The sequence below is a fragment of the Nicotiana attenuata genome, unplaced genomic scaffold (genome assembly GCF_001879085.1).
Source record: "Nicotiana attenuata strain UT unplaced genomic scaffold, NIATTr2, whole genome shotgun sequence".
NCBI classification, from domain to species: domain Eukaryota; kingdom Viridiplantae; phylum Streptophyta; class Magnoliopsida; order Solanales; family Solanaceae; genus Nicotiana; species Nicotiana attenuata.
In genome coordinates this window covers 968,650-990,983 of record NW_017670305.1, presented here as the reverse complement: position 1 = coordinate 990,983, position 22,334 = coordinate 968,650, and the positions used below count along the sequence as shown (strand labels likewise).

The window sequence follows — 22,334 nt, the reverse complement described above, 5'->3', positions numbered from 1 at the left end:
GACTATCTGTATACGATGAAATCAGAGGGTCCAATTCCTCATCATCAAGACACCTCAGAAGATCATCTCGAAGACTCGAGGCTACAAGGCTACGGTCGAGCTTCCTCCCTCGAGGTTCATCGACGCTCGACCTTGGGACAATGATCTGTATACGGTAGAAATCGATGGCCCGATCTCACGAGCATCACAACTATCTCGAGGGCTTCCAGTATTCAACTCTGAGAATCCTCGACGATCGACTTCGAGACAGTACGACTTCAGGACGTTATGAGTAATGACTAGCCCCGGGACAGTGTGAATTACCGATCTCGGTGATTCAAGGTGGAGTTCCCAAGGCATATGACTAGAGCTGACAAAGCCTAGTGAACTAGTCTGAAAACGTATCTAGGTAGTAGGTGGCTATACCTGCCCCATATCTTTGTAATTAATGCTTTGATACTATGTTCTCCCTCATATATAAAGGGGAACCCCTGTCATTTGTAAACATCTGGTGACTCCATACTAAATATACTAGAACATCCTCTCTGCTCCCTAACACTTTCTCTTGGTCTCGTTATCTCATTTATTGCTAATATTTATTGTGTTCTATTCATTGTTCATCGTTTATTGCTTATCATTGGCCATAAGGAGCCTTCGTTGATTTTATTAGAGCCGCTTTCCAACTGCCTTCGATAGCTCCCAACCGAGCATCGGAATCGACCTCGAGGCCCCCGAATCGACAAGCTCGAGGCCCCGATTGTTAACCTATCGGTTTGGCTATCACCTTATTCCTAACTCTTATCTCGTTTCCAAGTCTCACACATAGCATCAACTGCTTAACAACCAGCATAAAAATAGATCACGTATTTTTAGAATCCCATAATCAAATTTAATTGTTATTACCATTTTCACGGTAAACAATACCGAATCAAACAAAACTTAATTTTTTTTTCTAATCTATTTATTTTGATTTTCCGATTTGATACAAATTTTCTATTTGGTTTGAACATCTCTAGGTAGCATGCATCAGATGTCTTGGTAGTGACTACTTCACTCTTTGTGATCTTGAGCTTGGGTAGATTATTAAATCGGCCATACAATTCAGTTAAAATATCATGGTATAGCCAGTTTTTACACTGGTCAATGAAAAATAGCTAGCGTTTATCAAGTTAATGAAAAATAGCCACTATTTTGCTGCAACAGGGACCGGTCCAGTATAATATACGGGAGTTCTGGTGCATTTGTGTACGAACTCCAACATATTATGCTGGACCGGTATACTTTGCTAACTCCTGTAAAATTTGCGGGAGACTGGAGCACCAGTGCTCCAAACTCCAGTATATTATACTGGACAATTATACTTGCTGGAACTCCCGTAAAATTTGCGGGAGTTCCAGCATAATTATGCTTGAACTCCCGTAAAATTTGCGGGAGTTCCAGCATAGTTATCCTGGAACTCCCGTAAAATTTACGGGCGTTCAAGCATACTTATGCTGGAACCCCCGTGAAATTTGCGGGCTTATTTTTCCGGATTTTGAACAGTGTTTTCACTCAGATTTAAAGTGGCTAAATTTCGATGACTTTTGAAATTTGGCTATTTTTCAACGACCAGTGGTAAATCTGGCTATTTTTGAATTTCTCCCATGGTCATTAATGGTTTGCACCGGTTTAAGAAAGCTTTTTTTTTTTCCCTTTTGTTGGCCATACGTTTAAGAAAGCTGCTCGCACTCTTAGTGACTCAAACTAGTTAGATCAAGATGTCTAATTAAGTTGAATGTTCCCTTTTTCTTTTTTTTGATGCTTAAAAGGAAAATATGAATATAGTACATGCAAAAGCCATACGAGGCCTGTTTTATTGCACATTGTTAGAAAAGATGAAAATAGAAATGTGACTTAGCCGTGACTAAAATGTTATGGTGATTTAATTGAGGGAAATATTATCTCCTTTTTGTTGATAGGTAAATCGAGAGGCCGATCCATGATTTAAAGTCTATGGGTTTAACTTTTAAGGTTTTAGTATTGAACCCAATATAGATTTAAGTTTATGAGTTCATATTTATTATTTTTATAATTTTAACGAATTTTTATACATAAATTTATCCTGCGTGTCGAAGGTTTTGAGTTCAATTGAACCTATCATCAACACTCTACATCCACCCCGTAGGTAACATAATTGCAAATAGTAGTTCATGTTATGTTTCTAGGCGTGGTCTTTATCAAGTTAGGAAACTGATTATTGGAGTTATGTTGGAATAATGCGCATATGGGACATCAATTTCTTTTACTACTAATATACTTCTTGCTTATCTAAAAAATGCTTTTATTAGAACAACACTTAGGAGCAGTAATGGTCAATTGAATTTCTAAATAGAGACTAATTTCTTTCTGACTTGATAATATTGATGCGACTTTGCAGGGGTATTTTCCAAAACATAAAAAGGGTAACGGACGCCTTTTACGATGGCTGTGGCATCATAAAAGAAAAAGGACAAGAATGAATGAATGGATGTTGGAAGAAAATTGAAAATGACATAGGTAGGAAAATGGGGCCCTTATAAATTGTAATTGTTCTGTTATTACGAAATTAAACCTATGTGACAACCTCTCATAGTTGCCAAGCCTGGATCGTTGTGCAGTATATTCCTATGATCCCAAATAGATAAATGTTAAAAAATTATTGTTCAATCGCATTGTCTTCTTTGTCCATCAATAAAAAAATTTTTGCCAGCTTGCACATTATCTTATTGAGTACCTGCTACCTTCAATCAACACAAATATCGAGTAACTTTACCCGCAAAAAGACCCCACCAAGAGTGATGTAGATGAAAAGAAATCAACTAATGTACTTTTGTTTCTATTAGGATTTGAACCCTAATCAAATAATTTTCACCAACTTTATTGACCGGTAGACTACACTTTGGGTGCAAGAATCGCGTTACACTTTTGGAACTCAAATCCTCTCTTTATAAAATCATATTCACCTGTGAGGCGCTGACATCCAATATTTTACACTACTTTGATTCTGGTTACCTCACTCCTAAGAAAGTAATAAAAAAGTTTCAGTGGTTATTTAGGTGAAAGTTTGTTAGTTGAGTCTATTCAGCGTTCAGGTTTTGTTAACTGTATTATCTGCAAATGCTCCTAGTTAGGTTTGATGTTGAGTGATATAACATTTCTTAATCAAGGCATATTCCTGATAATGTGATAACCCAAACTTTTGAAAAGAAAGCACTCCAGTATTTCTTCTAACCTAACAGATAAAAGTAGACATAGTTAACCCACCCAAGGAACATACTGTCTTCTTTATCTGATCTGCACTTTCTATCTTTGGATGGAATAAAGCAAGGTACCAATATATACTATCCATTCATATTTCTCTGGGTTACTATTAAATGGAAGGGTTCAATAACCTAATGTACTTGTAGCTAGCAGGGTCAAGAAAGAGTAGATATAAGTAGCAGAAGATGACATGAACTTTTGTAATTCATATAAAAGTATTTTATAGACATCTTAGGCTAGTATGACATGTAAACAAGCAAATAAAACTAAAGTAAGATCATGGCAAATGAGACTTCTCTTTCCAACTATCCTCTTCTATATTGTATGGAGCATAGGCTACTTTAAGTTCTGCATAGAATATAACCTTTTTTCTTCAACCTTCCACTTGCAAGTTACATCAGCAGCTGGAGGCATCAGGCAGATAATACCATCATGACGTTTCGACCAGTCATCCTCCAAGGTTCTGTCTGCAATTGTACACTCAGATTTTCGAATGAACAAAACGACCAATTGATCCCAGTTACACAGGGATCCATGCTCCTTTGCCTCTTAGACTATCCTTTTGCCGCTAGAGAATAAGGGCGGGGCCGGGCTAGCCCAACCCAGCCCACGTGGGCTTTAGCAATTGATGGACTGGGCTGGGCTAGCCCATTATTTTGATGGGCCTTATAATGGTCAGCCCATCCCATCCCTATGTGGGCTGCGGGCCCCCACGGGCTGGCCCATTATTTTTTAAAATATAATTTTATATTTTTTCTCTAAGTTCTAACCTAAAAAAGATAAATATTTAAAATTTAAAAAAATCTTATTGGAAAAATTTCACAAAACTTAATAACTTTTAAATTGTTCCAATATATCACAATAAACACTAAAAAAATAAAAGACAAAACTATATTTTATTCACTAAAAGTCAAACTCAAATAAAAGTATTCAAGAGAACGTCCATACGCTTATGGAATATCCAACACATCATCTTCATCAAATTTTTAAAACTAATTAACGTTTTAAGACTTTAATCTTTTAATATGATGAGCTTAATAAACTTTAAGCTTGGGATACTCTTCATGTTATTTTTTGTGTCATATACTTTTTATATTTTATATATTTTAACTACGTATTTTTATTAGGCCCACGGGCCGGCCCAGCCCAGCGTCACGGGCCATGGGCTTACTCGGGCCGGGCTTAAAAGCCTCATTTTTAAATGGGCTCCAAAAATTCTAGCCCAGCCCTGCTAAATTACAGGCTGGGCTGGGCGGGCCCAACGTACCAAGCCCATATTGACGGCTCTACTTCTGCCAACTTAATCTGAGTTGAACATAGAAGTTTAAATCTTTTGATAGCAATGATCTATGAGCTTCTAATGAAAGTCTAAGCAAGTCAGCATCAGTACCTCTGTTGACTAAGACCGCGGTGATAAAGCTTCATCTTTAATGCATGAAGGTTTTTTTGCATTGTAGTAAAAGTATGCTATCATTTGAACCAAGTCTTCAGCTGTTCGAATGTCTGCATAGATTTATTCAAAGTTGCCAAGTAACAACCATCCGACAGGACAATGATATATGATGAAGTATTAGCTGAAGAGATTACAATTTCTATATCAAAGTAAAGAGAGAATATGTGACAAGTACCTTTTTCTCTGTACAGTATCCTATTTCCTCGTAAAAACAATATTTGTGGACATTCTTTAACTTTAAGAGCATAGGCTAGATCCCTCTCAATATTTATGTCAATCTTCACAGTCTACACCAAATAATTAAGGGGAAGGGAAGTTAAGAGTGTTCACTATTGGACAATGTAAGGACAAGTGATTATGTTTCACAAACCCGAGGAGGCAAGCGCTCTTTGTTACTCCAGTACACCTTGGCTGCTTTCTCTAGCTCCTTAAGAGCTTTCCAATTGTCACTAGCCCTGTGTCACTATGAAAATGTTTCAGAGAACACAGAAGATTTGCATATTGCCTATTGCATCTCTAAGAACTACAACTAGTAAATAAAAAAAGATTCACTTGCCGATTGTATCTCTCGAAAACAAGAACAATGAGGGGGCTGGGATGAAAAGCAAAGCTCTCCCACTCTAGACAATTGATTTCCTTCACCCAACAATCATCAATCTCCCCCTCCCAATCGATCTCAACTCCATCTTCTCCTACTACATTTTTTATTGGATGCTTGTCAAAATACTCTGATGCTCTAATTCCCCATCCAACATCTGCATCTAGAGGCCAATCTGGATCCTCCTCCTCAACGATCATTTTCTTTTCTTTCATATCCCTGCTGCTGTCATCTTCATCTTCACTACTTTGATCAGAATCAGTGTCATCATCAACCCTATCTTTGAGGATATTCTCGGTATCTTCCATTATTTCAGAGTTCTGCTCCCGGATAGAAGCAAATGTCTTTTCTAGTGAATCACGAACAAAATCCTCAACTGCAGCTGCTTCGCTCCTGCGGCCACGTCTTGGCTTTTTAGGGATTGTTGCAGGGAAGATCTTGACGGGATCTTTGCCTTCATTAAGAGAAACTTTGCTTTCGCTGGACCTTGTAGCTTTCCTAGGCCTTGAACCAGAGTTATGCTTAGGATCAGGCAAATGTTCCTCTTCGGACTTTCTTGAAGTGGCAGAGCAAGTCAGACGTTTCAAAGGAGACGGTAATAGGTAGTTAGCAAAAGAGCAAGAACTACCCTGTTGCCATGCTTTAGGAACAGAGAGTGATGAGATTGCATAAAAGTTGAGACTCAATGCAGAATGGATGACCATTTTCTCTCGCTTAAATACTCTGCTAGGAGGATTAAAAACTCTACGAGGGATAACTCCTAAAATACGAAACCTGTTGATAACACCAATTAAAATTAAGAACACAAATTTATCAACTCTTTTAAAGTACACAACACAAGATTAAAAACATATAAGACTAAACACTCGAACATCTACAACATAGTCTTGTGCACATATTAATTGTAAAAGTTAAAAGATAAATAGAAAAAGAAGAAAGTAGACTAGAATTACATTCAAAGTTAATATTGGCAACTTATGTGCTATATCTACTTCGGAGAAGCTAGTAAAACATGGTGTAGAAGCCATAATATTGATGTTGAGCATAGTACTAACTCTTTTGAAGTGTCAATCTCTTTCTTAATAGAAGAAATTAAGAGCATGATCATCAAAACGCTATAAACAGAAAAGGGAAAGGAACTACTGACGGGGAGTAGGGCGGACCAACAACAACAACAACAAACCCAGTGTAATCCCATAAATGGGGTCTTGGAAGCAGGGCGGACCGAACCTTTAAGAACATCTAATACCCAGAATCAGTGATATACATATACTTATACATGCACATGTACATATACTCCTACATATTATACACACACACACACACACACACACACACACACACACACACACACACGTGCCTTTGGCTACAGTTAAAAGCTATATTTTTTAAGCACTAGCGGTTAAAAGTCTAACGAGCAAAGAATCAAACATGTGGTGTGCACAAGTCATCAGACTATTCTTCCATACCTACTACTCTCGAGGGTACTTTAAATATGTATATAACTTCATGAAGACACCAATGGCAAGAAACAGCAGCAATTAATGCTTAATCAATCTGAGAATCAAAGTTTGTAATAACATATACCAAGCACCTTGCTAGGAGTTGTTACAATGCTACCTACCAAAATACTACTAAAAGGTTAGAAAGACAAAGAGACTACCTGAGAAAGAGTAAGCTTAATCTGAGGATTCTATTGTCCAGTCGCTACTTGCTTTAATCTTATAAGAAATAAGTGTAGTCAGTTCTAATCAAAATAGCAACTGTATGATTTCGAGAAAGGGGAGAGCAAAGGAAGAAGAAGAACCACTATCGATTTGCCCACTTTGAAAGAAGGAAAAAGGGAGCTATTCAGAAGAGAATATGACAAAATGGCCCCTTATCTTTGGTTACTTTCAAAATGGTCATCTAAGTTTGACAAAAGTGATCACTTTTGATTTCAATTACTATATTTAACGAACTTTGGCCGTTGTCTAGCTTTAAGCGGAACTATCTATCTATATTATTATAAAAGCACGAATAATTTATAATAAATATTGAATGATTAAATTATTCCTGAAACATTAATCGACATTTATAACCTTAAATATCCGTATAATTTAAGGCTATAATTGTAAATAATCTAATGCTGAAATTCTTTTTCGATAGTAAATCACACAGTGGGATCTGCATTTCTAAATCAAATAGGATTTATATCCCAAAGTGCAGCAAACAAAGAAGTGGGAAGACCTGTTTGAATAACCAACACGACAGACTGCGACTCAAAGCTTTTAAGGAATATCAAAAAAAAATATTAATCAATAGAGAGTTTGATTTTTATACGATTTGATATACATGATTTAGAAGATAGTAGCCAACTTCTTCTTGGACAACAAATGCTTTGGATAGTAGCCTTCTTATGAAAGCACGAATACAATATGATACTCCAAATTAGCCTTAGTAAATTAGTTTATTTGAGATAAAATTGTAATTAAGACTACGACGCCAGTAAAATTGCGAGAAGAGTTTGAATACTTGATAATTTAAAGTCAAAAGTCATATTTGTTTCCGTGTAGGAGAGTAGGAGACTAGATGTGTACTTATCCATTAGCTCTAGAATCCATAAATCACAAATTTATAAAAACTCTAGCCGATCACTGATCTGTTAAGAGAGGAGAACCTTCATGGTTGCAGAGAAGTTCTCAGAAGAAGCAAAAGATGGAAATGGAAATTTTACTGTTTTATTAATTTTTGATACCTCACAAGTGAAGAGGATGCATGGTTATATACATAATCTAACTAACTTAACTTACAGTTGTCCCTACATGATTGGACAGCTGGCTAACTACCCAACTAACACTAACTAACTTCTTAACATCCTCCCTCAAGCTGATGTTTGAAGATATCATTCAATCCCATCTTGGACATTAAGTGATCATGTCGCAGTCTTCCTAAGCTCTTGGTAAGGAGGTCAGCTTGCTGCTCTTTTGTGGGAATGTAATGAGTTTTCACTACACCGTGTATGATTTTTTCTCGTACAAAATACATGGTGCTAATTAGCTAAAAGAGTGAGAAGAATCCATCTATACTCTTCCTAACAAATATTTGATTAATTTGTCGAAATAAATAAAAAGGATTACAAGAATTACATTTTTTTGGATGAATTTTTCTGCAAAAATGAATGCTCTTCCTAATAAATAATTTACTGTTTTCTATTACCATTTTTTTTTTACTGATTTCTAGAAAAAATATGAATTACAAGAATTACCTAAATGTTTGTTTGTGATGACTGACGGGCAATAACGTGGCACGTTCATAGAGACTATTGAGGGGAAAAAAAGTTTTAACCAAAAACCACTACAAATACTCTAATAGAAACTGCACCAAAAGATGCACTAGGTTCCAGAAATAAATGAAAAATAATAGACGAGTGAGTTCTGGTTAAATCTTTTCTTCTTCCCATAAGATCTAACACGGGTTAATTTTGCTTGTAAATATGTAATAACTTCACATTATATGAAATTTGGAGTGGAATTGATTCCTAATGGTCTATCAGACAAGGGACTTGTTGGAGTTCAAGTTGCAGATCAAGTGCAACATTTTAAAATCAAATGAAAAATTACATGTGAATCAGCATATCAAGATGAGTAAATAAGAAGAAAAAAAAGAAAGAAAGAGGATACACACTGCAGCATCACTTATGGTGGATGGCATTCTTTTCAGAAGATATATGTAACAATTGTTGAGCCACACCTAACAAGTCAGGACTTAATCTAAACATCAAAATACAAAATTCAATCTGATTAAGAGCTCCATCACCATCCATATCTCCTTCCCCAATCATATTCTTTAACTCCTCTTCACTGAAATCTTGCAACCCTAGTAGCACAGAGTTCTTCTTTAGGCTATCAAGTGTGATCACACCCTTGTCACCATCCCATTAAAATTTTGTACCCTTTGCATATCAAGTGTGATCACACCCTAGCTTTCTGGCCATAATTGGTAGCAAATCTTGAAATTCTAAATACACCATCTTTGCTTTTCCTGCTTCTCAATGACAAAAGCTAGATGTTGTGCTTGTTGCAGAGTTAATGAGTGGATATTTATAGCATGGATGCAATATCTTCTTAAGGAAGTTTTCTGGTGAATATTGGAAAGCCATATTCCAATTAAAGACTAAGTCAGATGAGGAATTTCTCTACCTAGTATTTCTTAGAACTTGCGTTCAGGATCTTTGCTTGTTTGGAAATTCTATTTCAGACTTAGTCAGTCTTTTCATTCGTCAAAATGCCTTACAAAAGGAATTTTCAATGACGTCTGTTTGGCATGAGGATGGAACTCATTTTTTCATGGAATTTTTTCTATTAGAAAATGTTTAAAGTGTAGGTAGGTAAGTGAAAAATTCGAAATAGATATATATATATATATATTAAATTTCAATATTATTACCAAATTGGAGAGTGTTCTGATGAAATTCGTAAGTTGTAAGGATTATAATAATGTCAAAATGTTCGACGAATCAAATATTATGAAGTTAAAGGTTACAGTGATAAGGAAAATAACTTACAGGATTTCTTATTTTTGATGAAAAATATTTTCCTTGGGAAACATAATAACTTCTTCAATACTAGAAAATAGTGACTTCCATTATTATATTTATTTAAATACATACAAAAACATAAGTAGGCACGAGAAGATTTCATTATTCAAATTCGATCTCCAAGCAGGACCGTCGTCTCCTTTTCCCAGCGTCCATTAATGGATGAATTTGGGAAGTCATCTCCAATAATCTTCAATTCCCACAAAATCACTTACCTAGATAGGATCATAGGAGGAACTGGTCAGCCAAAGTTGTACTAGAGTCGCGCTATCTTTCGTTTTTGGATTCTTCTTTTTCCTTTTTCTTTTTCTTCATTTTCTTTTAATTTTTTATTCTATCACACTGAAATAGTAATTTCCAAAGCATAATTCGCTTGTTATTCGTGGAAAGGAAGATGATTGATAGTAGGGGTGGTAAACGGGCCAGTTGGGTCGGATATAAGCGGATCAAAAATAGGTAATTCAAAAAAGAACGAATTTATATGACTCGACCCGTACTTGGAAGAAATAAAAAACAGGTTATCCGGCGGATAATATGACTTCGATCTCCCAAACTTGAATAACCTCCGATACGGAGGTTATACAAATGTAAAAGTTAAACACATTAGTTATCCATTGATTATCCATTTGGTTGACCATTTTTCTAAGTGGATAATATGATTCTTATCCATATTCGACCCGTTTTTAAAAAGTTCATTATCCAATCATTTTTTAACGGATAATATGGGTGTATAACAATTTTTTTTTACCATTTTGCCACTTCTAATTGATAGTCAAGTAAAATTTATCTAATCATGATGATTCTTTTGAATATTACAGAGAATTGATATAACCAATACCAACTAATTTGAGATTAAACATACTTGATTAAATTGATTGATCACATTGAAATAATCAGGGGAATGGAATTTGAGATCCAACATTTTCTTGTCAGGTAACATAATCCAATGTTTAATAACCTAAGAATTGTGTTATTCCACCATCTAACTTAATTGGTTAGTAGTAGCATATAGCATTCACCCTTTTTAGCTATGTGGTTTTACATCTTTCCTATTCATTTTTACTCAATCTCCGACGAACTAAACGTTGAAGTGGAGATTTTTCAATTTAAGAATTAGTAGAACATGTAAAATTAGTAGAACATTTTTACATGTTGTGTCTTTGTTTTTTTTTTCTTGTTGTTATTGTTGGTTGCTTCCTTTTTACTATTTCTTGAGCCTAGGGTCTATCGAAAACAACCTCTCTAGCTTCACAAGGTAGGATCAAGATCTGCGTACACATTACGTACCCTCCCCAGACCCCATTGGGTTTTTTGTTGTTGTTGTTGTTGTTATCATATATGAATTTCATTCGATGGGAGAATTGCTCTTTTGACGATTAGCAGTTGCTGGAAAAAGCAATAGACAAGCTGTAACAAACCAGTTTTCCAGTACTTGTATTACTTCAACAGTGACAAGAAGTTACAACTCAACTCAAAACTATTACAGGAATTAGAGATACTAAATTGAAATACAAAGGATAGAGAAGAAAGGATGAGAAGCTATTGAGAATGGAGAGAATCAGAGAAAGGGAGACGAGGAGAAGCAGACGCTTTTCTTCACAATAGGCATAACCCCCAATATCACTAATCATATCCTTTTTAACAGTTCAGTTCTTAGGCCAATACTCAACCCAGATCCCATATAAATCTGGCCCAATTACTTGTTCTCGGCCCAATAGCTCTTCTCAACCCAACAGCTATTTTTGTACACAAGATTTATAAACAGGAACTCCTTAGGACCATATGAAATAGAATAAAGCAGAAGTAGTTTAACAAATTACTCTGTGCAGGAAATTCATTACCAAGATTTACAGCCGTTTTTGGATTTTCCTGAAGCAGTGTCAGGAAGGGGCATCTAGTGGAGTGACTGGAATTATTAGTTTGTCAAAATTATTATATTCCAGTGGAAGGATTGCAATAATACCAGTTATTTGACTTTTTCATCAATTGCATATTTTCGTTTGTGGAAATTTCAAATATTTGGACTTTGGTGGTTGATCAGTTGGGAAAGTTTGGTTGTATTACTGGTCTGGTGGAATTTTCAAAGACTGTTTTTTTATTTTGTTTTCTTCTTCTTTTCTGAGATGATCTGATAAGCACATTGATATTAAATATATGAACACTTGAATGTTCCTTTGAGAGTGCATCTCTTCCTTTGACTTGTCAATAATCTTTCAAAACAGGTACTCGAGAATGAAGATATTGTTGGTTGATTTAGTTCTCTTGTTTTTGTACTTTTATTTAGTTAGCTGCAATAACACTAGTTCAGATGCCTTGTTGCCTGGCAGTTCCCTTTCCTTTTCTGGAGGAGATACATTAGTATCCAAACTAGGGAAGTTTGAACTTGGTTTCTTCTGTCCAGGTAATTGTGATAAGCTCTTTATTGGCATATGGTATTCAAACATAAAAACCAAAACTGTGGTTTGGATAGCAAATAGGGACAACCCCGTTCGCCCTCCATTCAATAATTCTCATCTAGAGCTGACTGATGGAAACCTACAAACTCTTAGATACACTTAAACAAAGAGTTTGGAGTACTAATGTATCCATAGCTTCAAAAGAAGATGTCAATAGGGCAGTACTTCTTGACTCTGGAAATTTAGTTTTGACAAATGGCATTGAGATAAAGTGGCAGAGTTTTGATTATCCAACAGATACATGGCTTCCTGGTGCAAGGATTGGATTTGATAAGAGCAAGAACACACTCCAGAAACTTACTTCTTGGAGGAATATGAATGATCCGGCTACAGGAAAGTACTCTTTGCAATTAGACCAGAATCAAAATGGTGAGTTAGTACTACTAGATAACCGCGGGGAAAACTGGAGGAGTGGGCCTTGGGACGAAGGAGGGGTTGCTTCTCTAGCTGAAAGAAAGGGTGTATTCAACTTCAGCTATGATCCAACTAAAGATAGTAAATATATTACTTTCAATGTCTTTGGTGAATCAGGTTTTGTCCGTATACAAAATGTAAAACTTCCCTCGTCATCTGAATCAATGCTAGTGGGGAATGATCAGGTCTGTGAACATATATGTTTGTCTGATTGCTCGTGTAATGCTTATGCTTACAGTAGGTGGACAGTGCTTATTATGGAATGGCGATCTGTTCGATCTGAAAAGAATACTTAACAATTCAAGTCAAGTAGAGCTCAACCTTAAGCTTTTTGAGAGCTCCAACAAAGGTTAGCTGCTTCCAAGATGTATCTTCAAGCTGTATCTCGTTCTAATGTGTGCTTCCCTTTAACTGAAAAAATGGTATTTTCCTCCTTTCTTGATCTGCCTTATTGTTTAGGAAAGAAGAAACCACTGTTGGTAGCACTAGCAGCATCCATCACTTCAGCAATATTTGTCTGTGGTACATGCTGTTACTTTCTATGGAGAAGAAATCTCAGGGAAAAAGGTACATCTCTTTCTTTTAGCATCTATCTCTGTGCTTTATGAACATACTCCATGCTCGTTGTCAAATCCAAATCTTTCTACGTATAGTCTATGCTCATTAACAAATCCTAATCTTTTTGGAATGTCGTTAATTTTCGTGTGACATTCTAATTCTTAATAGTTGCAGGTTGAATGATTTAAGTCAATTCTACCTGACATAACTGCAGGGGGTCTATCAAAATTTAGCTTTGGTTTAGTTGATCATGGAAAGGAAACTGTATTCTCATTGTCTATGAGAATAATGGACTAGATAAAAAGTTAAAACTGCGTATTTTCGGCTTCTTCTAAACTAATCTATACCCTTACCTTATTTCAGGGATTTTGAGAAAGAAAAAGTTCAGGGAAATGTTACTTTCTGAGTCAGCAACTAACTTGGCAAAACCTGAACATTCCAGTAATAAGGGACAAGAAAAGAAAAGTGACATTGAACTGAAGTTCTTTGAATTACATGACCTGAAAGTTGCGACGGACAATTTTTCGCTCGACAATAAGCTTGGAGAAGGAGGTTTTGGGGCTGTTTTTAAGGTATTGCTTCTACATTAGAGAATATATTAACAACCTGAATATCTGCAACACCAAAATCTCCTCACGCTTAAGGAACATGGAAAAAGCCCCTCTTGAAATGACCAGATGCATACTGGTTTAAACTTACGTCTTTTTCATATAGAGTTTTCAAGGTGTGATAAATTAGTAGTTTGCAATTTCTAGGGTCAATTACCAGATGGGCAGCAAATAGCTGTGAAAAGGCTATCAACTCAATCAAGGCAAGGTATAAGTGAATTCAAAACTGAGGCCCTTCTCATTGCAAAACTCCAACACAGAAATCTTGTTAGGTTCTTTGGCTGCTGTGTAGAAGACGAGGAGAAAATGTTGATATATGAATACATGCCAAATAAAAGTCTAGACTATTTCATATTTGGTATGATTACTTATCACCTGATTTTGTGTTAACTCTTTCTTCCTGTCAAATAGTGCTTACTGGATAAATTTGATATGAACCACTTAGACGAGAGCAGGAAGTCGTTGCTTGATTGGAAAAAGCGGCATGAAATCATTATTGGAATAGCTAGAGGGATACTCTATCTTCATCAGGACTCAAGACTGAAAATAATACACCGGGATCTGAAACCCAGCAACATTCTTTTGGATGAAGATATGAACCCCAAGATATCCGATTTTGGTACTGCTAGAATATTTAGTGGAAACCAAAATGAAGCTAAGACTCTTCGAGTTGTTGGAACATAGTAAGCAAACAAATACTAGAAAGGATTTTTCCATCACATCCTTACCATTTACCAATACTTTGCATACTCATTATAACCCCTTTTCTATGCAGTGCCTATATGTCACCTGAATATGCTCTAGCTGGTTTGTTCTCTGTAAAATCCGATGTCTTTAGCTTTGGCGTTATGGTATTGGAGGTCATTAGTGGAAAAAAGAACAGGATATCTCATGACAGTGATTCCCCTCCAAATTTGATACGGCAGGTAAATTTTAAAGATGCAAGCATTTGAATCTTTATCTATGACTAAAAATCATTATTCATTTCAATGAACTCCTGCTTCAGGCCTGGGAACTGTGGAATGACGGTATGGCCTTTGAGCTGATAGATCCAACAATAGTTGATTCTTGTACCAATGAGGAAGTACTACGCTGTATTCAAATAGGACTATTGTGTTTGCATATCGATGCAGCACACAGACCAACGATGTCATCAATTCTGTTCATGCTAAGTAATGAGGCAACAGTTCCCTCCCCGAAGCAGCCATTGATTACCCTTACCTCCAAATTGAATACTACAGAAACAACATCATCTTCGATCAATGAGGTGACAATTACAGCACCTGATGTTCGTTAGTTGTCTGATATGTTTATCTATTTCTGTTATATGTTGACCAAACATTCAAGTTGGCAGTACTTCCTAAAGTATGAGGTAATCTTCCATGACTCAATGCATTAAATTAGAATAGAATTTGATATAATAAATGATTGTAACATGACAACTGCTCTTCAAAGGAAACAATGACATATTATTTTGATTTCAGGCACAAAGAGAGATTGAAACTTCAATGCTCTTATATCATGAACTTACCTTTATTGTTATACCCGATTTATATATCTATCTCATAAGTCATAATCCTTTTTCCAAAAAAAAATATCTATATCATAATCTTACTCCGAAACAAAAGTCAAAATCTTAAAGCAACGCTTCAAAAGATTACTTACCTATTGTTTAAGTTGCTCGGACACGGGTGCGGATCTAGAGGCCGGATCCTTCGAGATGTAAATTTTATGATTGTAGGATACGAATCCTAGTACGGATACGGGTGCTGGAGTAAGGCTACAAATAATTCAAATAAAAAAAAAATCTCTAAATTATGAGAAATTTTGTGGAATAATTACGTATAGCTTGTAAAGTGTGCATTTCTTTTTTATTCTCAAGTTATAGATAAGTAAAAGATCGATTTCCTAGATAAGGTATACTACTTTCTTGAAATTTATCCTAGTTTTGGTTCTGATTTCGGAAATTAAATAGTATCTTGTCTCGCATTTTTCCGTCCATCGGGGTTAAAGTACAAAGAGCGCCCTTTAATTCATAGATAGTGGGGTTAAACCATTAAACTTGCTGTTTCCCCCACTATTAGACCATTAAATGAGCTGTTTTCAGAATGGTCTCCCTATTTCCAAATATGAATCTCAAAAAGAAAACATAGTACAGAAAAAAAAAAAACACTATATTTTTTCCAAAATAGGTGTCGAATACAATATTGACTCCAACAATTGATTCACGACTTCTGTAAAACCAAATGTTTCGGAGTCAAACCTTATCTGATATGCATGAAACAATTATAAGTACAGTTTGATATGTATTTCCGAATCCAATCTCTAATTGAGAACCCACAACGTTATATCTGGATCTATCACTGGTAAATGCTTAACATAAACTCTAGCGACCATGAATTGTAGAAATAGACATGTCGTTAACAGTTCCTATACTTGCTGATGAAGACGGTGTAACTGAACCATAATTCTGTGATCTGAATATAAAACTAGGTTCTTTAGGGAAAGGAAGTTTGGTTTCATTGCACAACATGAAGACCACTTCCGACATGGTTGGTCTGTCATCTACAAATGATTGTACACACAAAAGGCCGATGTGGATGCATCTCAAAACTTCATAAGCTTCATATGAGTCCCCTAACAATGGATCAGCAACATCTAAAGCTTTATCATTCTTCCAACAATCCCAAACCTAAAACAGAAACACCAAAATCAACATTTCGATCAATTCCTGCCCTATAAGAGAAACTATAACACCCTAACGAAGCAACTCAAGCTAAAAGTAGAAATTCCGAAGTATAGTTTATGTCTAAGGCCATTGTAAAGTAATATAGGTGATTTCTTGATTTTTGTAGCATATATATGTTGTAGAATTTACTTACATATCCAGCTAAATGTTGAGATTTCTCCTGATCATACTGAGAGTTGTTCTTTCTGCCAGTAATAATCTCCAAACACAGAACCCCGAAACTGAAGACATCAGATTTCGCTGAAAATTGCCCTACCATTGCATATTCAGGTGACATATAGCCACTGCGATCAATCAAGCAATGTCAAAATTTATATTTTAAAACTCAAATGAACACATCTAACAGAACTCTCACATGTGTATGCACAAAACTTGAAACACTTACTACGTTCCAACAACTCGATTTGTGTTTGCTTCAATTTGGTCAACTCCAAAAATTCTGGCCATTCCAAAGTCTGATATTTTTGGTTGCATGGAGGCATCTAGTAAAACATTGCTTGCTTTTAGATCCCTGTGTATAATTCTCAATCTAGAATCTTGGTGAAGATATAACATTCCTCGTGCAATCCCATGGATGATTTCCAACCGTTTTCCCCAATCCAACAAAGACCCTTTTGTTTTATCTAGAACACAGTTTGAAAGTTTATGCATAAGCAATCCATTAGGAAAACACAAACATTCAAGCAGTACTCGTTAATTAACAGTAAGCATGTAAAAACATGTAAAGTTTGATCGTCAAGTTAAGATATCAGGTCCTGGAAATTTCTTACCAAAAATAAAACTATCCAAGGATTTGTTTGGCAAGTATTCATAAACCAACATCTTCTCTCCTTGTTGACTGCAACATCCTAAAAGCCTCACAAGATTTCTGTGCTGGAGTCTTGCAATTAGTGTGACTTCATTTCTGAACTCCTTTGCTCCTTGCCCTGAAGTCACTGAAAGTCTTTTGACAGCTATTACCTGTCCATCTTTCAGATGACCCTGAAGTTGGATCCAAGAATATTATTTGGTAAACTTGGCTTAGTACAACAATTATTACATCTAACTTGGCTTAGTACAAAATTGTAAAGGTCGTGTTGATTGCAAGCATTCAGACATGTTGGAGTCGTTACCTTGTATACGCTACCAAAACCTCCTTCACCAAGTTTGTTAGCAACAGAGAAGTTATCAGTTGCATTACTTATTGTGCTTAGGTCAAAGATTGAGATTTCTGTTTGTTCACTTTCATCCATGGATTCACAGGATGCTAAACTTTTGTTCAATGTATTCGAATGGCTCTTCTTATCTGTACATCAGCAAACACAGATTAGGATCTAATGCAATTTGCAATTACACCCCAGTTTTCATGTGCTTCTAAGGTAATAACATAAAGTGAGGAGAATTAAACACAATGTGGTGGTTTTGAATAATATCCTTACCTTTTCTCCTTTTACTAATCACCAAAAAATATGCCAAAAAGATTCCAAGAATTATTGCTGCAGCAGACCCTAGTAGAATTTTCTTCACTCTTTTCCTGTGATCACTATTTGGGTTGTTCGAGAATTGTGCTGAAAGGAATGAAAAATGAAAACTTTATATGAACACCACGGCTAGATACTATGTATAATATGGATTTAATCACACATATTTAAGTTAAATCCTTACCTAAATCAGATGCAGAGACTCTGCTATAGAAATCTTGGCCCCCATCTGTAAATTGCTTTATGTCTCTCAACTCACCATACCAAGTGATACACCCACTTCCCCCTTCACTAATATTAGCACTTGCATAGGCTGTGCAGGAACAATTTTTCAGACAGAAATGTTCACATTCCTTCAACCCCATGCTTTTGTTCATCAGAGCTGTATCTATATCAGGGATTTTCACATGATTCAATTTGACAAACCCCTCCCCACTATCGCAAACCTTCTCATCTTTCTTCCTCAAGCATCCATGGGAGCCATCTCTCAAGTACCATTGTCGGCTTAGCTTCGGCTCATACCCGGGAAGACAACTACATTCAAATTCACCCAAATTGAACAAATTGCAATTGCTAAATGCTCCACAATGTTCATAATTGTCACATGAGTCCTTAGGTGCAAACCAAAATTGCACCCATTTCCGCTCACTCTCTTGCCAAGTCACCCGGTTCAAGATCCCAGATTCATTCAGGACCATTCTTGAGATTATTGAAGTGTCTTTTATGTGATATGTCATGGAAACCTCGCTATCATTGTCCACATAACTGAGGCTGAAGATGAATCTTGGGCTCATTTCTGGTACACCACTCCAACCATGACCAGTCCAGGATCCTGTCCGCCATATCCTGCTATAGTTCTTATACAAGAATAATTGAGGTGTCCCATTGAACTCCATTATGTAACGATACTCTCCAGTGCCTGGGTCGTTCAATGATTTCCATGATGTTAGAAACCGGTTTAAACCTGTATTTTTGTCTATCCCATATTTCATTGAAGGAAGTAGAGTATTGGTAGGATAATCAAAGCTTTGCCATGCAATAATATCCATTTTCGGGTCCTGAAACAACATGAAATTCCCTGAATCCCACAGCTTAGCACTGTACAAGTCTGCTCCATTCTTAGCTGAAGAAATATTTGTTTTCCAGGCTGAAACTTCCGTTTTCGTGTCGAGTATAACAAGATTTCCGGTAGAGTCAATGGTAAGAATCCCAGATGTACCATTGATGGGGTTGTCTCTATTGGCAACCCAAACAACAGTTTGTTCAGGAACATTGTTGTACCAAACTCCAACGTAACGTTTTCCAGGGAAATTCCTAGCAGGGCTAAAGAAACCCAAAGCAAAGGATTTTCCAGAAGAGATTAATAAATCTCCATCTTTGAGAGAATGGTTAAAGGAGATGGTGTCTATGGAACTGCAAAATGGGACGAGAAATGCAAGAACTATTAAGAGCTCTTTCATGGTTTCTCAAGTGACATAACTTCTTTGTTTAGGTTGATCACAGTTTAAAGTCTAGACCAAAGTAAAGGACATTAAATTTTGCCACACACAAGTTAGATGGACGGGGACCCCATATTCTTAATTAAGCAACTTATTGATGTACAAAATTATTACTTTCTCTTGAATTTTAGAAAATATCTGGAAATGAACAAAAGTGGGGACTTTACGTGAAGGTTATGATTACAATCTTTTGGGATGGCATGGTAGAAGGACTCAGATATGTAAACCGCAGTGTGATTAATGAAAGAAACCGATCGAGTAAATTTAGTGAATAGAACTTCAATCCATATATACTGTTTCGATAAAGACTAGGTTATTGTCATGAGTTCACTTTCAAAATTAACTTGTCGGATTTTGTTTGTGTATAATTAATTGCTAACGTGAGAGACTCGTGAATCCTAGTTAAAAAAAAAAAAAAACGAAATTACAAGTATGGGTTTGTAGAAAATTTGAAGAATAATCAAGGAAATATAATGTTCTTGATCCCTGTGTAATTGCATTATTCTAGTTTTAAACTCTGTATTATTTAATTGAACACAATGAACCTTCAATTAATACAGATTTGCAGCTTTGATCCCATGGACTTGGGTATATTCCAAATATCCCAGAACTCGTTTCATTGCCACCCAGTGATGTTTGTTTGGATTACTTGTCAATCGACTAAGTTTACTTATTGCACAAGCTATATCAGGTCGTGTACAGTTCATGATGTACATTAAGCTTCCCAACACACGAGCATACTCCAATTGAAACGTACTTTCACCTTTATTCTTTATAAGATGATGATTTAAATCAATTGGAGTTCTTGCACTTCTAAATTCCAAGTAAAGCCATTTGACAACATTGTTTGATCAAATTTCGCATGTCATTGCTTGGGTGCTTGTTTTAGTCCATAAAGAGACTTAACAAGTCGACACACCTTCTTTTCTTTTCCCAGAACCACAAACCCTTCAGGTTGGTCCATGTAAATTTCTTCCTCTAAATCACCATTTAAGAAGGTTGTTTTTACATCCATTTGATGGATTTGAAGATCATACAAGGCGGCTAACGCTATTAGCATCCGAATGGATGTAGTTCTTGTTACCGGCGAGTATGTGTCAAAATAGTCAAGACCTTCTCGCTGTCTAAATCCTTTGACAACAAGCCTTGCCTTGTATTTGTCAATAGTACTATCGTCTTTCATTTTCTTTTTGAAAATCCATTTAGAACCCAATGTTTTGTTACCTGGAGGAAGATCAACCAATTCCCATGTATGGTTGCTCAATATGGATTCTATTTCACTGTTGACAGCTTCTTTCCAATATTGTGCTTCTGAGGAAGACATTGCTTCCTTGAAGGTACGAGGCTCATTTTCTAGCAGGAAAGTCAGAAAATCTGGACCGAATGAAGTAGATGTCCGTTGACGTTTACTTCTTCTTGGATTTTCCTCATTAGGCATACCATCTGTTATTTCCTCCCGAGGTCGTTTTGACTTTTGGTAGGTCACTTCACTTTCCTTTTTATACGAATAAATAGTTTCAAAGAATTCAGCATTATCTGATTCTATTATCGTATTAACGTGAATCTCAGGATTTTCTGACTTATGAACCAGAAAACGATATGCCTTGCTATTGGTTACATATCCAATAAATACACAATCAACCATTTTTGGACCTATCTTAACCCTTTTAGGTTTAGGAACTTGTACCTTAGCTAAACACCCCCACACTTTGAAGTATTTCAAGCTGGGCTTCCTTCCTTTCCATTTTTCATAGGGAATGGACTGTATTTTACTATGAGGTACACGGTTGATTATTCGGTTAGCTGTAAGTATAGCTTCCCCCCACAAGTTCTGTGGTAAACCAGAACTTATCAACAACGCATTCATCATCTCTTTCAACGTTCGATTCTTTCTCTCCGCAATTCCATTAGATTGTGGAGAGTAAGGGGCAGTTGTTTGGTGAATAATGCCATTTTCCAAACATACTTCTTCAAAAGGAGATTCATACTCTCCACCCCTATCACTTCTTATCATTTTGATATTTTTGTTTAGTTGTGTTTCAACTTCACTCTTGTATTGCTTGAAAGCATCAATTGCCTCATCTTTACTATTAAGTAAATAAACATAGCAATATCTTGTGCTATCGTCAATAAAAGTAATAAAATACTTTTTCCCACCGCGAGATGGTCTTCATGTCACAAATATCTGTGTGAATTAAGTCTAAAGGACTTGAATTCCTTTCAACGGACTTATAAGGATGCTTAGCATACTTTGATTCCACACATATTGACATTTGGAACTAATGCAATCAAATTTTGGCAGTACGTCTAAATTTATCATTTTTCGCAATGTTTTGAAGTTGACGTGACCTAAGCATGAATGCCATAAAGTGTTTGACTCAAGTAAGTAAGAAGAAGCATTAACTTTATTGATAGGAACTGTTATTACATTTAGCTTAAAAAGGCCCTCATTCAGGTAACCTTTTCCTACATACATATCATTCTTACTTAGTACAACACTATTGGAAACAAAATTACATTTAAATCCATTCTTGACAAGAAGTAAGATAGACACAAGATTCTTGCGAATTTCTGGAACATGGAGAACTTGGTTTAGAGTCACTATTTTTCCCGACGTCATCTTCAACGCAATCTTGCCAACTCCTTCAATTTTGGCTGTAGACGAATTTCCCATGAAAATTGTCTCGTCGGGTCCTGCGGGG

The 22,334-nt window shown here is 36.1% G+C and overlaps 4 protein-coding genes across 6 annotated transcripts; 2 read left to right on the top strand and 2 right to left on the bottom strand.

Moving 5' to 3' along the window:
- Nucleotides 1-3,413: 3,413 nt before the first annotated feature.
- On the bottom strand, nt 3,414-7,193 carry LOC109237546. Its single transcript, XM_019403867.1, has 6 exons — nt 6,973-7,193; nt 5,268-6,083; nt 5,082-5,166; nt 4,887-4,998; nt 4,649-4,761; nt 3,414-3,725 (listed from the first exon to the last, which is right to left on the bottom strand). Exons 2-5 carry the CDS (start codon nt 6,011-6,013, stop codon nt 4,658-4,660), a joined length of 1,047 nt encoding a protein of 348 aa, XP_019259412.1. The 5' UTR covers nt 6,014-6,083; nt 6,973-7,193; the 3' UTR covers nt 3,414-3,725; nt 4,649-4,657.
- A 3,596-nt stretch (nt 7,194-10,789) lies between these two features.
- On the top strand, nt 10,790-12,899 carry LOC109237529 (G-type lectin S-receptor-like serine/threonine-protein kinase At2g19130). The gene is made up of 5 exons (XM_019403843.1): nt 10,790-10,821; nt 11,718-11,806; nt 12,173-12,289; nt 12,438-12,778; nt 12,876-12,899. The coding sequence occupies exons 1-5, from the start codon at nt 10,790-10,792 to the stop codon at nt 12,897-12,899; spliced, it is 603 nt and encodes a 200-aa protein (XP_019259388.1).
- Nucleotides 12,841-15,433, top strand: LOC109237545 (cysteine-rich receptor-like protein kinase 10). 3 transcript variants are annotated; one of them, XM_019403864.1, is made up of 7 exons: nt 12,841-13,107; nt 13,218-13,325; nt 13,680-13,888; nt 14,072-14,282; nt 14,370-14,607; nt 14,700-14,850; nt 14,931-15,433. In XM_019403864.1, exons 1-7 carry the CDS (start codon nt 12,936-12,938, stop codon nt 15,219-15,221), a joined length of 1,380 nt encoding a protein of 459 aa, XP_019259409.1. In that variant the 5' UTR covers nt 12,841-12,935; the 3' UTR covers nt 15,222-15,433. The 3 variants fall into 3 exon arrangements, with proteins under 3 accessions (XP_019259409.1, XP_019259410.1, XP_019259411.1); XM_019403865.1 differs by lacking the exon at nt 14,072-14,282 and having other exon boundaries at nt 14,336-14,607; XM_019403866.1 differs by lacking the exons at nt 12,841-13,107; nt 13,218-13,325; nt 13,680-13,888 and having other exon boundaries at nt 14,072-14,132; nt 14,336-14,607.
- Nucleotides 15,434-16,081: 648 nt separating this feature from the next.
- LOC109237544 (G-type lectin S-receptor-like serine/threonine-protein kinase At1g11410) lies at nt 16,082-19,643 on the bottom strand. Its single transcript, XM_019403863.1, has 7 exons — nt 18,318-19,643; nt 18,092-18,220; nt 17,786-17,958; nt 17,444-17,654; nt 17,059-17,296; nt 16,807-16,957; nt 16,082-16,616 (listed from the first exon to the last, which is right to left on the bottom strand). Exons 1-7 carry the CDS (start codon nt 19,591-19,593, stop codon nt 16,311-16,313), a joined length of 2,484 nt encoding a protein of 827 aa, XP_019259408.1. The 5' UTR covers nt 19,594-19,643; the 3' UTR covers nt 16,082-16,310.
- Nucleotides 19,644-22,334: the final 2,691 nt, after the last annotated feature.

Coding starts and splice junctions, on each gene's coding strand:
- LOC109237546 (XM_019403867.1), bottom strand. CDS start 6,013: ATGGTCATCCATTCTGCATTGAGTCTCAACTTTTATGCAATCTCATCA. Junction 4,999..5,081: donor AAGAGCGCTTGCCTCCTCGG/GTTTGTGAAACA, acceptor TATTTGGTGTAG/ACTGTGAAGATTGACATAAA. Junction 4,762..4,886: donor GATACTGTACAGAGAAAAAG/GTACTTGTCACA, acceptor AAATCTATGCAG/ACATTCGAACAGCTGAAGAC.
- LOC109237529 (XM_019403843.1), top strand. CDS start 10,790: ATGGAATTTGAGATCCAACATTTTCTTGTCAG. Junction 11,807..12,172: donor TGGAGTGACTGGAATTATTA/GTTTGTCAAAAT, acceptor ACTTTTATTTAG/TTAGCTGCAATAACACTAGT. Junction 12,779..12,875: donor GGCCTTGGGACGAAGGAGGG/GTTGCTTCTCTA, acceptor TTGGTGAATCAG/GTTTTGTCCGTATACAAAAT.
- LOC109237545 (XM_019403864.1), top strand. CDS start 12,936: ATGATCAGGTCTGTGAACATATATGTTTGTCTGATTGCTCGTGTAATG. Junction 13,108..13,217: donor TTTTGAGAGCTCCAACAAAG/GTTAGCTGCTTC, acceptor CTTATTGTTTAG/GAAAGAAGAAACCACTGTTG. Junction 14,608..14,699: donor CTTCGAGTTGTTGGAACATA/GTAAGCAAACAA, acceptor TTTTCTATGCAG/TGCCTATATGTCACCTGAAT.
- LOC109237544 (XM_019403863.1), bottom strand. CDS start 19,593: ATGAAAGAGCTCTTAATAGTTCTTGCATTTCTCGTCCCATTTTGCAGT. Junction 17,655..17,785: donor GTTTTGGTAGCGTATACAAG/GTAACGACTCCA, acceptor ATCCAACTTCAG/GGTCATCTGAAAGATGGACA. Junction 16,617..16,806: donor CTCAACATTTAGCTGGATAT/GTAAGTAAATTC, acceptor TTTCTGTTTTAG/GTTTGGGATTGTTGGAAGAA.